The sequence below is a fragment of the Microchirus variegatus genome (assembly GCF_963457635.1).
Source record: "Microchirus variegatus genome assembly, chromosome: 12".
In the NCBI taxonomy this organism is placed as follows: domain Eukaryota; kingdom Metazoa; phylum Chordata; class Actinopteri; order Pleuronectiformes; family Soleidae; genus Microchirus; species Microchirus variegatus.
Genome location: NC_139813.1, coordinates 28,346,382 through 28,358,942, shown reverse-complemented (window position 1 = coordinate 28,358,942; position 12,561 = coordinate 28,346,382). Strand labels below are relative to the sequence as shown.

Genomic DNA, 12,561 nt, shown 5'->3' with positions numbered 1-12,561 from the left:
CACACTAGAGACTGTCCTTCAGGGACTTTTGTCTTCAAGTTGTCAAACTCATGTCATGTGACTTTGGCTGAAGAAGAAACGTAGGTGCAGCTCAGTGAAAACCTGCTTTAGTTAATGACTCTGAATGTTTTCTCCTCAGAGTTGATCAGCAGAGGACAGAGGTTCTCAGTGGTGAGTCTGTCCAGCAGCATGGAGCAGACCTGGACTCTATATTTAAGGTGTGTACATGTACATGACACTACTGTTCATATTGAAGCAGAGTCCTGGTCCTGACAGTCTGGATGCTGCTCTGTGGACCTGCAGAGTCCTGGTCCTGACAGTCTGGATGCTGCTCTGTGGACCTGCAGAGTCCTGGTCCTGACAGTCTGGATGCTGCTCTGTAGACCTGCAGAGTCCTGGTCCTGAAAGTCTGGATGCTGCTCTGTGGACCTGCAGAGTCCTGGTCCTTACAGTCTGGATGCTGCTCTGTGGACCTGCAGAGTCCTGGTCCTGACAGTCAGGATGATGCTCTGTGGACCTGCAGAGTCCTGGTCCTGACAGTCTGGATGCTGCTCTGTAGACCTGCAGAGTCCTGGTCCTGACAGTCTGGATGCTGCTCTGTAGACCTGCAGAGTCCTGGTCCTGACAGTCTGGATGATGCTCTGTGGACCTGCAGAGTCCTGGTCCTGACAGTCTGGATGCTGCTCTGTGGACCTGCAGAGTCCTGGTCCTGACAGTCTGGATGATGCTCTGTGGACCTGCAGGACTTCACTCTGTCACTGATCATCTCAGGTTAAACTTCACATGTTCTGTTCCAGCTGCTGGAGGAGAACATCATCTGCTTTGTGAAGAACGAGCTGAAGAAGATCCAGAAGGTTCTGGGTACAGATCACACAGAAGTCTCAGAGAGTCAGAGGGAGGATGAGGAGGTGTTGGATGGTGAAGATGAGGAGCAGAGGAGGAGCAGAGAGGCCTTTCTGAAGATCACAGAGAACTTCTTGAGGAGGATGAAGCAGGAGAAGCTCGCTGACTGTCTGCAGATCAGTAAGAGGACTTTTAATGTGAAAGGAAGAACATCTTATTTTCTCAATGATCCACTCACTGATTTATTTTCTTGTGTTCTTTCAGAAACCAGAGCTGCAGCTTGTCGACGTCAACTCAAATCAAACCTGAAGAAGAAGTTCCAGTGTTTGTTTGAGGGCGTGGCTAAAGCAGGAAACCCCACCCTTCTGAATGAGATCTTCACAGAGCTCTACATCACAGAGGGAGGGACTGGAGAGGTCAATGAAGAACATGAGGTCAGACAGATTGAAAGAGCTTCCTGGAAACCAGACAGAGCAGAAACAACCATCAGACAAGAAGACATCTTTAAAGCCTCAGCTGGAAGAGACGGACCAATCAGAAGAGTGATGACAAAGGGAGTGGCTGGCATTGGGAAAACAGTGTTAACACAGAAGTTCACTCTGGACTGGGCTGAAGACAAAAGCAACCAGGACATAGAGTTGACATTTCCCTTCACCTTCAGAGAGCTGAATGTGCTGAAAGAGAAGAAGTACAGTTTGGTGGAACTCATCCATCACTTCTTCACTGAAACCAAAGAAGCAGGAATCTGCAGGTTTGAAGACTTGAAGGTGGTCTTCATCTTTGATGGTCTGGACGAGTGTCGACTTCCTCTGGACTTCCACAACACTGAGATCCTGACTGATGTCACAGCGTCCACCTCAGTGGACGTGCTGCTGACAAACCTCATCAGGGGGAAACTGCTTCCCTCTGCTCGCCTCTGGATAACCACACGACCTGCAGCAGCCAATCAGATCCCTCCTGACTGTGTTGACATGGTGACAGAGGTCAGAGGGTTCACAGACCCACAGAAGGAGGACTACTTCAGGAAGAGGTTCAGAGATGAGGAGCAGGCCAGGAGGATCATCTCCCACATCCAGACATCACGAAGCCTCCACATCATGTGTCACATCCCAGTCTTCTGCTGGATCACTGCAACAGTTCTGGAGAACATGTTGAGAACCAGAGATGGAGGAGAACTGCCCAAGACCCTGACTGAGATGTACATCCACTTCCTGGTGGTTCAGTCCAAAGTGAAGAAGGTCAAATATGATGGAGGAGCTGAGACAGATCCACACTGGAGTCCAGAGAACATGAAGATGATTGAGTCTCTGGGGAAACTGGCTTTTGAGCAGCTGCAGAAAGGAAACCTGATCTTCTATGAATCAGACCTGACAGAGTGTGGCATCGATATCACAGCAGCTTCAGTTTACTCAGGAGTCTTCACTCAGATCTTTAAAGAGGAGAGAAGCCTGTACCAGGACAAGGTCTTCTGCTTTGTCCATCTGAGTGTTCAGGAGTTTCTGGCTGCTCTTCATGTTCATCTGACCTTCATCAACTCTGGAACAAATCTGTTGATCCAGAGGTCCAGTCTGTGGTCCATACTGTTTAGACACAAACTGAATCATCTGCACCAGAGTGCTGTGGACCAGGCCTTACTGAGTCCAAATGGACACCTGGACTTGTTCCTCCGCTTCCTCCTGGGTCTTTCACTGGAGACCAATCAGAAGCTCTTAAGAGGTCTACTGACACAAACAGGAAGTGGTTCACAGACCAATCAGGAAACAGTTGAGTACATCAAGGAGAAGATCAGTGAGAATCTGTCAGCAGAGGGAAGCATCAACCTGTTCCACTGTCTGAATGAACTGAACCATGGTTCTCTTGTGGAGGAGATCCAAGAGTCCCTCACATCAGGACATCTGTCCACAGAGACACTGTCTCCTGCTCAGTGGTCAGCTCTGGTCTTCATCTTACTGTCATCAGGAAAAGATCTGGAAGAGTTTGACCTGAAGAAGTTCTCTGCTTCAGAGGAGGCTCTTCTGAAGCTGCTGCCGGTGGTCAAAGCCTCCAACAAAGCTCTGTACGTGGATCAATATATAAATATTAATAAGACATATTCTAAAGAGCAGAAGATAAACATGTTTAACCTTTTGTTCATCACTGTTTTCTACCTCAGACTGAGTGACTGTAAACTCTCAGAGAGAAGCTGTGAAGCTCTGTCCTCAGTCCTCAGCTCTGTGTCCTCTAGTCTGAGACACCTGGACCTGAGGAACAATGACCTTCAGGATTCAGGAGTGAAGCTGCTGTGTGATGGACTGAAGAGTCCTCACTGTTCTCTGGAGACTCTCAGGTCAGGACTCACTTTATTTGACAGTTGATCTTGAGGTTCTTGTTGATGAAGATGTTCTGAGTTCATCATATCTTTTTAACTCCAGTCTGTCAGGTTGTCTGGTCACAGAAGAAGGATGTTCTTCTCTGACCTCAGCTCTGAACTCAGACTCCTCCCTCCTGAAAAACCTGGACCTGAGTAACAATGACCTTCAGGATTCAGGAGTGAAGCTGCTGTGTGATGGACTGAAGAGTCCTCACTGTTCTCTGGAGACTCTCAGGTTAGGAATGTTTCAAAATGTATAAATTAACTTGAAGTTCTCTCTGTCCTGACATTATTCAGTCATCACTCCTTCGTGTCTGTGTCTCTTTAGGTTGTCAGGTTGTCTGATCACAGAAGAAGGATGTTCTTCTCTGACCTCAGCTCTGAACTCAGACTCCTCCCTCCTGAAAAACCTGGACCTGAGTAACAATGACCTTCAGGATTCAGGAGTGAAGCTGCTGTGTGATGGACTGAAGAGTCCTCACTGTTCTCTGGAGACTCTCAGGTCAGGACTCACTTTATTTGACAGTTGATCTTGAGGTTCTTGTTGATGAAGATGTTCTGAGTTCATCATATCTTCTTAACTCCAGTCTGTCAGGTTGTCTGGTCACAGAAGAAGGATGTTCTTCTCTGACCTCAGCTCTGAACTCCAACCCCTCACATCTGAGAGAACTGGACCTGAGCTTCAATCATCCAGGAAACTCAGGAGAGAAGCTTCTGTCTGCTGGACTGAAGAGTCCACACTGGAGACTGGACACTCTCAGGTATTCTCCTCCTCCTCTTCCTCTTCTGCTTCATCTTCAACAGCACCATTCAAACTTGTAAGAAGGTTCAGGTTGAAGATGTTCTGTTATTCTGCTGTCGTTTATGAGACAAATGTGATAAGAAGTCAGTGAATATAACCAAACATTAGTCAAACATTTTAAACACCTGTTCTTCTTCTTCTGGCTCCTCCCTTTAGGGGGCGCCACAGTGGATCATCTGCCTGATAGATATTGTTCTTGTTTGACAGGAGTTATAAATGTATATACAGGAGTTGTCTTCTGTGTTGTCCACATGGTGGCGCTGTTAAGAAAATGCGTAGCCTCCTGAAACTGTGGTCTCTGGTTCTGCAGACACCGTCTTGTCTTTGAAACACACCTGTCCTTCATCTGACACCAGGGTGTAGTTCATCATTGTGTCCACCAGAGTGCGTCATTAAGACACAAACTCATTCAGACTGTTTCTTCCTCCAGGATGGACCATGCTGGAGAGCAGAGGCTAAAACCTGGTGTCAGGAAGTGTAAGTATGGATTTACAGGAAATAACAACATCTCAGCTGATCATCAATAAACTGCAGCTGTGTCTTGTTCTTCATCAGATTCATGTGAACTGGAACTGGACACAAACACAATGAACAGAGAACTCAAACTGTCTGAAGACAACAGGAAAGTGACCTTTGTGACAGAAGATCAGTCGTATCCTGATCATCCAGACAGATTTGATCACTGTCGTCAGTTGCTGTGTAGATCTGGTCTGACTGGTCTCTGTTACTGGGAGGTCGAGTGGAGAGGAAGAGTTTATATATCAGTGAGTTACAGAGGAATCAAGAGGAAAGACGACAGTCCTGACTCTGTGTTTGGACGTAATAATCAGTCCTGGAGTCTGATCTGCTCTGATGATGGTTATTATGTCGCTCACTGTGATGCATTCACATCCGTCACATCGTCCTCTGTCTCTAACAGAGTCTCAGTGTTTGTGGACTGTCCTGCTGGGACTCTGTCCTTCTACAGAGTCTCCTCTGACTCACTGATCCACCTCCACACCTTCAGGACCACATTCACTCAAACACTGTATCCTGGGTTCTATGTCTTTCCTGGTTCCTCAGTGTCTCTGTGTTCTCTGTAGAACATGAAGAGACAGCAGCTTCAGTGGTGGACGAGGTCTCACTGTTTAGAACCTGATGTTAAAGCCTCAGTAATTCATCATAAACAATGATTGTCTGTCATTAACTGAGTCGTCTACCTGTGCTGCTCATTATAATGAGCTACTGACTGTGCTGTGAGCGCCCCCTGCTGCTGAGAACCAGCCTGAAACACAGAGGTTCACACTCAGTCAAAACAGACATGAAAAAATGATTTTAGTTCAAAATAAGATGAAGTAAAACTAATGAAATTAAAAGATACAGAAAAGTAAAACAAAGTAAAAATTAAAAAATGCTTTTGATAAAATAAAATGAAAGGTTTTAAATCAAATATAAAACAAAGTAAACAAAGATGTTTGACTCTTTGTCTAAAAAACATCATCTTCTCACTGACGAGCCTTTCTGTCCCAGCATGCACTGCATGAGAGTTACACACACACAAACCACCAGAGGGCGCCGTTCACCATGACATGAACTACAAAGGCAACACTTTGTGATGGAGGCAGCAGTCGAGCAGCACTGATTTTTCTCTATGGACTTTGGTGCGGGAGAGTGAGTGGCTTACAAAAGTCTGTCTCACAGTGAAGATAAAGACATGAACTTGTTTTTTTCTCTCTCAGTTCTGTCGACTTCACATTGAAAATGACAGAAACCATTTATTCTTTGGACTCTTTAACCTTTGAAGTTTCTTTCACATTTTGTGAAACATGCGGATGCTAAAGGCTACGCTAAAATAGTCCAGCTCTTCTTCGGCCTGTGGCGTCAGCGCCGCCGTCCACACAGAGATGATGACTTTGAGGGACGGGAAAACGAGACCCACACCAGCAGATTGCGTCATAAAACGTGCGCTGATGAATGAGGAAGTGCGATCGCGGACGTCGAGCCGCGGCGGTTTCTGCAGGTGAAACCGAGGGAAACTCAGGACGACCTCTGTTCTCCTGCTGCTCCGTCAACGACAGCGACGGGAAACTCACCACGGTTTCCAGAAAATCATTTTATTGACCTCATCAGAGTCTGTGGTTTCTGTTTCTGTGGCTTCATGAAATAATCAATCAATAAAAAAAAACAACACAACAAATCTCTACTTTCATCTACTTTGTTGTGTTGATCACGAGGTACAGACGCAGGCAAACGTCTCACCGAGTTAAATCTGTCAGATTAAGTCTACGCTCTATAGATTTGTGTTTGCAGTACGAGAATAAAATGTAAAACTTTAAATCTTTTCTGTTACAGACTAAAAAACAATAAAGTTATTCTTTCTTCTCTTCTATATTTTGTTATCTTTAATGTTAATAAGCATATAATGTTATGCAGAGGTGTACTTATAACTATTTTAACGACAAATGATACGACTACATCTTTATGCAAGTGGGTTATAACAGAAAATAATTGAGAACCACTGCATTAAACTGTTAGACAGACTTTTCCTGTAGATAAAAGTTTATAAACGTTCACTCACTCTCCCACACCAAAGTCCATAGAGAAAATTAGTGATTTTAGCTCACAGGGACACAGGAGCTGCTGGTCCTCTGCTGCCTCGTGTGGTCACTTTGTGCCACTGAGTTAACTGAGAGTGAGTTTGTTGGGTTTTCTTAATTCTTTCTTCCACTATAAGCGTTTTTCATTCCCAGTGACTCACAATCCAATCCTCGACGTCATCCCGCGACCAAACCAAAGATGGTTCCGTCAGAACAGGTCACCGATTGCTGCCACTTTACTTTTCTTCTTCTGTTTTTTAATTCAAGCCGTTTCCTGCAGCACTTCCTGCTCTGTGGTGAAAATAACTGGAACTGAACTCGACGGACACTAAATATAACGGCTGTGAAACGAGGACACCTGACGTCACTAAGTGCTCAGGAGGAGTTGTTTCAAAAAAGAATATTTACATATATCATAAATAATATATATGCAGAAATATACAGTCAAATAGATGTAAGTGGTTAATTAAGTGAAACTGCACTAAACCAGAACCACACACACACACGCACGCACGCACGCACGCACACACACACACGCACACACACACACACGCTTTATAACATTGACTTATATTCATTTCCAGGAGACTTACTCTAACCTTTACCATAATTACTACTGGCCTAATCCTAATCCTAACTCTAATCTGACCCTAACTCTTCCTAACTCTAATCTGACCCTAACTCTACCCTCAACCTAACCCTTAAAACATATATTAACCTGAAAAATTTATTAATTTATGTGATGGGGACTTTTTGTCCCGACAAGCAAGAATGTCCCCATTGTGTGAGTGTGGAAACAGTTTTAGGTCCCCACAACAAAAGTAATACATGGACGGACACACACAGCCAAATGGGGACCATGTGTTTCTTAAGTGTATTATGGGGACCATGTGTTTTTAAGTGGTTTATGGGGACCATGTCTTTTTTCACTGGTTTATGGGGACCATGTGTTTTTAAGTGGTTTATGGGGACCATGTCTTTTTTTCACTGGTTTATGGGGATCATGTGTTTTTAAGTGGTTTATAGGGACCATGTCTTTTTTCACTGGTTTATGGGGACCATGTCTTTTTTTCACTGGTTTATGGGGATCATGTGTTTTTAAGTGGTTTATAGGGACCATGTCTTTTTTTCAGTGGTTTATGGCGACCATGTGTTTTAAGTGGTTTATGGGGACCATGTCTTTTTTCACTGGTTTATGGGGACCATGTCTTTTTAAGTGGTTTATGGGGACCATGTCTTTTTTTCACTGGTTTATGGGGACCATGTGTTTTCAGTGGTTAATGGGGACCATGTGTTTTTTCACTGGTTTATGGGGACCATGTTGTTTTTCACTGGTTTACAGGGACCATGTGTTTTTTCACTGGTTTAGCTGGACCATGTGCTTTTTCAGTAGTTTATGGGGACCATGTGTTTTTTCAGTGGTTTATGGGGACCATGTGTTTTTAAGTGGTTTATGGGGACCATGTCTTTTTTCACTGGTTTATGGGGACCATGTGTTTTTAAGTGGTTTATGGGGACCATGTCTTTTTTTCACTGGTTTATGTGGACTGTGTGTTTTTAAGTGGTTTATGGGGACCGTGTCTTTTTCACTGGTTTATTGGGACCATGTGTTTAAGTGTTTTATGGGGACCAGTGCTTTGTGGGGACTGTGTGTTTTTTGAGTGGTTTATGGGGAGTGTGTTTTTATCCAGTTAATGGGGACCGTATGTTTTGTCAGTGCTGTGCGGGGACCTTGTCTTTTTTCAGTGCTTTTTGGTGACTGTGTGTTTTGTCGGTGCTTTGTGGGGACCGTGTTTTTTGAGTGGTTTATGGGGACCGTGTTTTTTTTCAGTTGTTTATGGGGACCGTGTGTTTTGTCAGTGCTTTGCGGGAACCATGTGTTTTTTCAGTGCTTTGTGGGGACCGTGTGTTTTTACAGTTTTTTATGGGGACCGTTTTTTTTTTCAGTGGTTTATGGGGATTGGTGTTATTTCACTTATTTATGTGGAACGTGTTTTTTTTCGTTGGTTTATGGGGACTGTGTATTTTGTCAGTGCTTTGCAGGGAACGTGTGTTTTTTCAGTGGTTCATGGGGACCGCTTTTTTTGTAAGTGGTTTATGGGGACAGTGTGTTTTTTCAGTGCTTTGTGGCGTCTGTCTGTTTTTCCAGTTGTATATGGGGACCGTGTGTTTTTCAGTGCTTTGTGGGGACCGTGTGTTTTTTCAGTGCTTTGTGGGTACCGTGTGTTTTGTCAGTGCTTTGCGGGAACCATGTGTTTTTTCAGTGCTTTGTGGGGACCGTGTGTTTTTACAGTTTTTTATGGGGACCGTTTGTTTTTTCAGTGGTTTATGGGGATTGGTGTTATCTCACTTATTTATGTGGAACGTGTATTTTTTCGTTGGTTTATGGGGACTGTGTGTTTTGTCAGTGCTTTGCAGGGAACGTGTGTTTTTACAGTGGTTCATGAGGACCGCTTTTTTTGTAAGTGGTTTATGGGGACAGTGTGTTTTTTCAGTGCTTTGTGGGGACCCTGTGTTTTTTCAGTAGTTCATGGGGACCATGTGTTTTCAGTGGTTAATGGGGACCATGTGTTTTTTTACTGGTTTATGAGGACCATGTGGTTTTTCACTGGTTTACGGGAACAATGTGTTTTTTTACTGGTTTATGGGGACCATGTGTTCTTTAGGTGGTTTATGGGGACCATGTGCTTTTTCAGTGGTTTATGGGGACCATGTGTTTTTCAGTGGTTAATGGGGACCATGTGTTTTTTCAGTGGTTTATGGGGACCCTGTGTTTTTTCAGTAGTTCATGGGGACCATGTGTTTTCAGTGGTTAATGGGGACCATGTGTTTTTTTACTGGTTTATGGGGACCATGTTGTTTTTCACTGGTTTACGGGGACAATGTGTTTTTTCACTGGTTTAGCTGGACCATGTGCTTTATGAGTGGTTTATGGGGACCATGTGCTTTTTCAGTAGTTTATGGGGACCATGTGTTTTTTCAGTGGTTTATGGGAACCATGTGTTTTTTCAGTGGTTTATGGGGACCATATGTTTTTTTTACTGGTTAATGGGGACCATGTGTTTTTTCACTGGTTTATGGGGTCCATGTGTTTTTTACTGGTTTATGAGGAGCATGTGTTTTTTTCACTGGTTTAAAGGGAACATGCTTTTTCCAGTGGTTTATGGGGACCATGTGTTTTTTCACTGGTTTACGGGGACCATGTGTTTTTTCACTGGTTAATGGGGACCATGTGTTTTTTCACTGGTTTATGGGAACCCTTTGTTTTTTCACTGGTTAATGGAGACCATGTTGTTTTTCAATGGTTTATGGGGACCATCTGTTTCTTAGTGGTTTATGAGGACCATGTGCATAATAATTTTACTCTGAACATCAATATGTGACATATGAACAACTTATGGGGTCAATCACAAATTATGGCTTATGAGATCACCTGAGTTTATGAGGTAAACACGAGGGTGCATAAACATTATTTTGTCGAGACCCATTCATCTATCAACATATAAATCTGGCCTAACAGTCTATAATGGTCAGACAATACAGTAATCTTCTCGTCAATCTGACATACCTTCAGTCATTCCAGCGTTGTTTTCTTCCTCCACTGGTTGAGGTCCTGTGTGAAGGCAGCCTTGAATCACACAATGTAGGCAGGATCATTATCTGAGGTGGCACAGGGCAGGTAGAACCACGGAGCTCAGTGATGGACCTACACAGACAGACACATACACACACAGACAAAAAGCAATATAAATTAGTGACTCATTTATTTTCCCTATTTTAAAGTTCTGAATCGTATTACATTTAAGGGAATGCATTACTTAAATACAAAGTGACTTTTACAAGAAGTTGAAGGCCTATACACGAACAATCTATCTTTGTAGACCATACCTGCATGGCTCCAGTAGTTTCTCCAGCTTTGCCAGCTTCTCATATTCAGCATTTGTTGGGAGGGTCACATTGTGCTTCTGCTGGGTCAGTGTTGCGTCTCATGGGCTTGATCATGTCGAGGGTGGAATTCAAGGGTGTTGGTACGTCCTGCACGAGTGACTCCAGGTCTTGCTGGAATTTCAGCTCGTCAGTGTCGACCAGACTGTGCTCGAAATGTGCCGCCACTTTGTGACACTTGGCCAATACACCATCAAAACCAACGTCCCAAAGGGACATAATAATGTCCCTCTGTAGAAGTTGTGTGATGCAGGGCAAACGCTCAAAGGGCAGCATCCTCCCTGCAGCTATCATACTGGGAGAGCTGTCTGTTCCTGTCTGTGGTCGTGTCACATATTGTCACATATCCCCAACTGATTTGTGATGTTGAGAAACTGCCTGACACACACTTCTGCAAAGTGACGCTCCTCTGTTTTCATCACACCTGGGGAGACATGATAACAAGGTCATCAGCATACATTAAATGACTGATCAGCCTTTCTCCCAACATACAACCAGTCCTACACTCTTTGAGCCCTTTAGAGAGCTCACACATGTACAAATTAAAAAGCACTGCAAGCTAACGTTAGCTAGACAAAACAACGTTCGCTAGCTAGCTAAAGCTGTGTAACTGTTAGGCTGAAGAAGCTAAGCTACATAACGTACCTAAGGCAAACGAGTGAAGCTCCCAGCTGACTTTGATGAGGTAGTTTTGGTTGTTTACTGATGTTGTTTACTGATGTTGTTTACAGTCGTCCACAGTCAGTGCTACAAACATGGCCCCTGTCAAATCCTCCTCTTTCGCCGTCTTGTCTGCGACGTACTGGTCATGGATTCTCCTCATGATGTTTGGCCTCCATGATAGTTTGTAAGACGTGTCGTCAGTGGAGAATAAGCTCAAGTCCATCATCTCTAACATGATGATAGGTCAACAGTCCATGGAGCTATGAGATGAGTTAGCTTGGTTGACAGAGCTGTGGTGACGGTTTTACCTCGGCTTCACTCGAACATCGTAGTTTGACAAACACTTCTCACTACATCAGTGATTGGCCTAGCATCCTTGCTAACGTCACCTTAGGCATGTTCTGTATTCAGGTGGTACTTCAGACTCCAGGAATTCCCACAGTAAACTAATTCCACTTTGCACAAGGTGCAAATAACAAATAACGAGATTTCCATCAGGAAGCTTCTTGAAAACAAATTTGCCCTGAAGCAAACTCGGCCTCAGCGTCACGTTCAATGTTTGAGACGTTTCCCAAACTAATTTCACACTCGTTCTGACTCGTTCTCGCCCCGACTGCGTAATTCAACCACGTTTATATCCACGTCAAAATAAAGTGAAATTCATCACTGTGTAAACTCAACTTAGTGAATAGATTCATGTGCCATTTTCTTATCGCGCAATAAGAGTCATTAACTCATTAACACCACAGAGGAGGAGGAGGAGCTATGAAGTCATGGAAAACAACGTGATGATACTAAACTGATTGGACTTAGAACTTCATAAGTTTATGATCTGATTGTGTTAATGTTTGACTCCAGTTGATGTCGTTGAGTCTAAAGTTCAGATCAGAGCAGTTATTTGATCAGATTCATCAAGTTTCCTTCAGATCAGACTTGAGAAGACTTTGGTGTGTGGTTTGTTTCCTGTTCAAACAGCAGAATAACTTGACAGACGTTCAACAGCTTCATGACCATCATTTCTGACCATCAGAAGGTAACAGAACTAAACTCATCTCAAACATGATGTTTGTTACTGGGAAGCTTCATGAATGTGAGGTTTGAAACGTTTGAAATCACTGCTTTAGAGGACGTTTGTGCTTTTGCTGAAAGAGAAAACTTTCTCTGAAAAACTGTCCAGGTTCTTTTTGTCAACAAACCAAACCACGTTGATAACATGAACAGAGCTTTGACAGAGAATGAATTGACCCTGTGGTGACTTAGAGAGGCTGAAATGTCTGCTGTAATACTGCAAACCTTTCTTATTATGGGATGTGAACATGTCCTGGTTCCTCTGAACCCTGCTGACACAGTATAAATGCTGACATCTGCTGGTTGACATTTGA

The 12,561-nt window shown here is 43.7% G+C and overlaps 1 protein-coding gene across 1 annotated transcript in view; it reads left to right on the top strand.

The window, feature by feature from the left end:
• The window catches only part of LOC310934882 (uncharacterized protein), a gene marked incomplete at both ends in the record, with an annotated part of 34,086 nt that overhangs the window by 1,130 nt on the left and 20,395 nt on the right, over positions 1-12,561 (top strand). Inside the window, 7 exons of the mRNA XM_083898682.1 lie at positions 140-218; positions 798-1,023; positions 1,108-2,899; positions 2,996-3,169; positions 3,255-3,428; positions 3,522-3,695; positions 3,781-3,954. Of these exons, the coding sequence (XP_083754808.1) occupies positions 140-218; positions 798-1,023; positions 1,108-2,899; positions 2,996-3,169; positions 3,255-3,428; positions 3,522-3,695; positions 3,781-3,954 (2,793 nt within the window). The remainder of the gene's footprint in view (positions 1-139; positions 219-797; positions 1,024-1,107; positions 2,900-2,995; positions 3,170-3,254; positions 3,429-3,521; positions 3,696-3,780; positions 3,955-12,561) is intronic.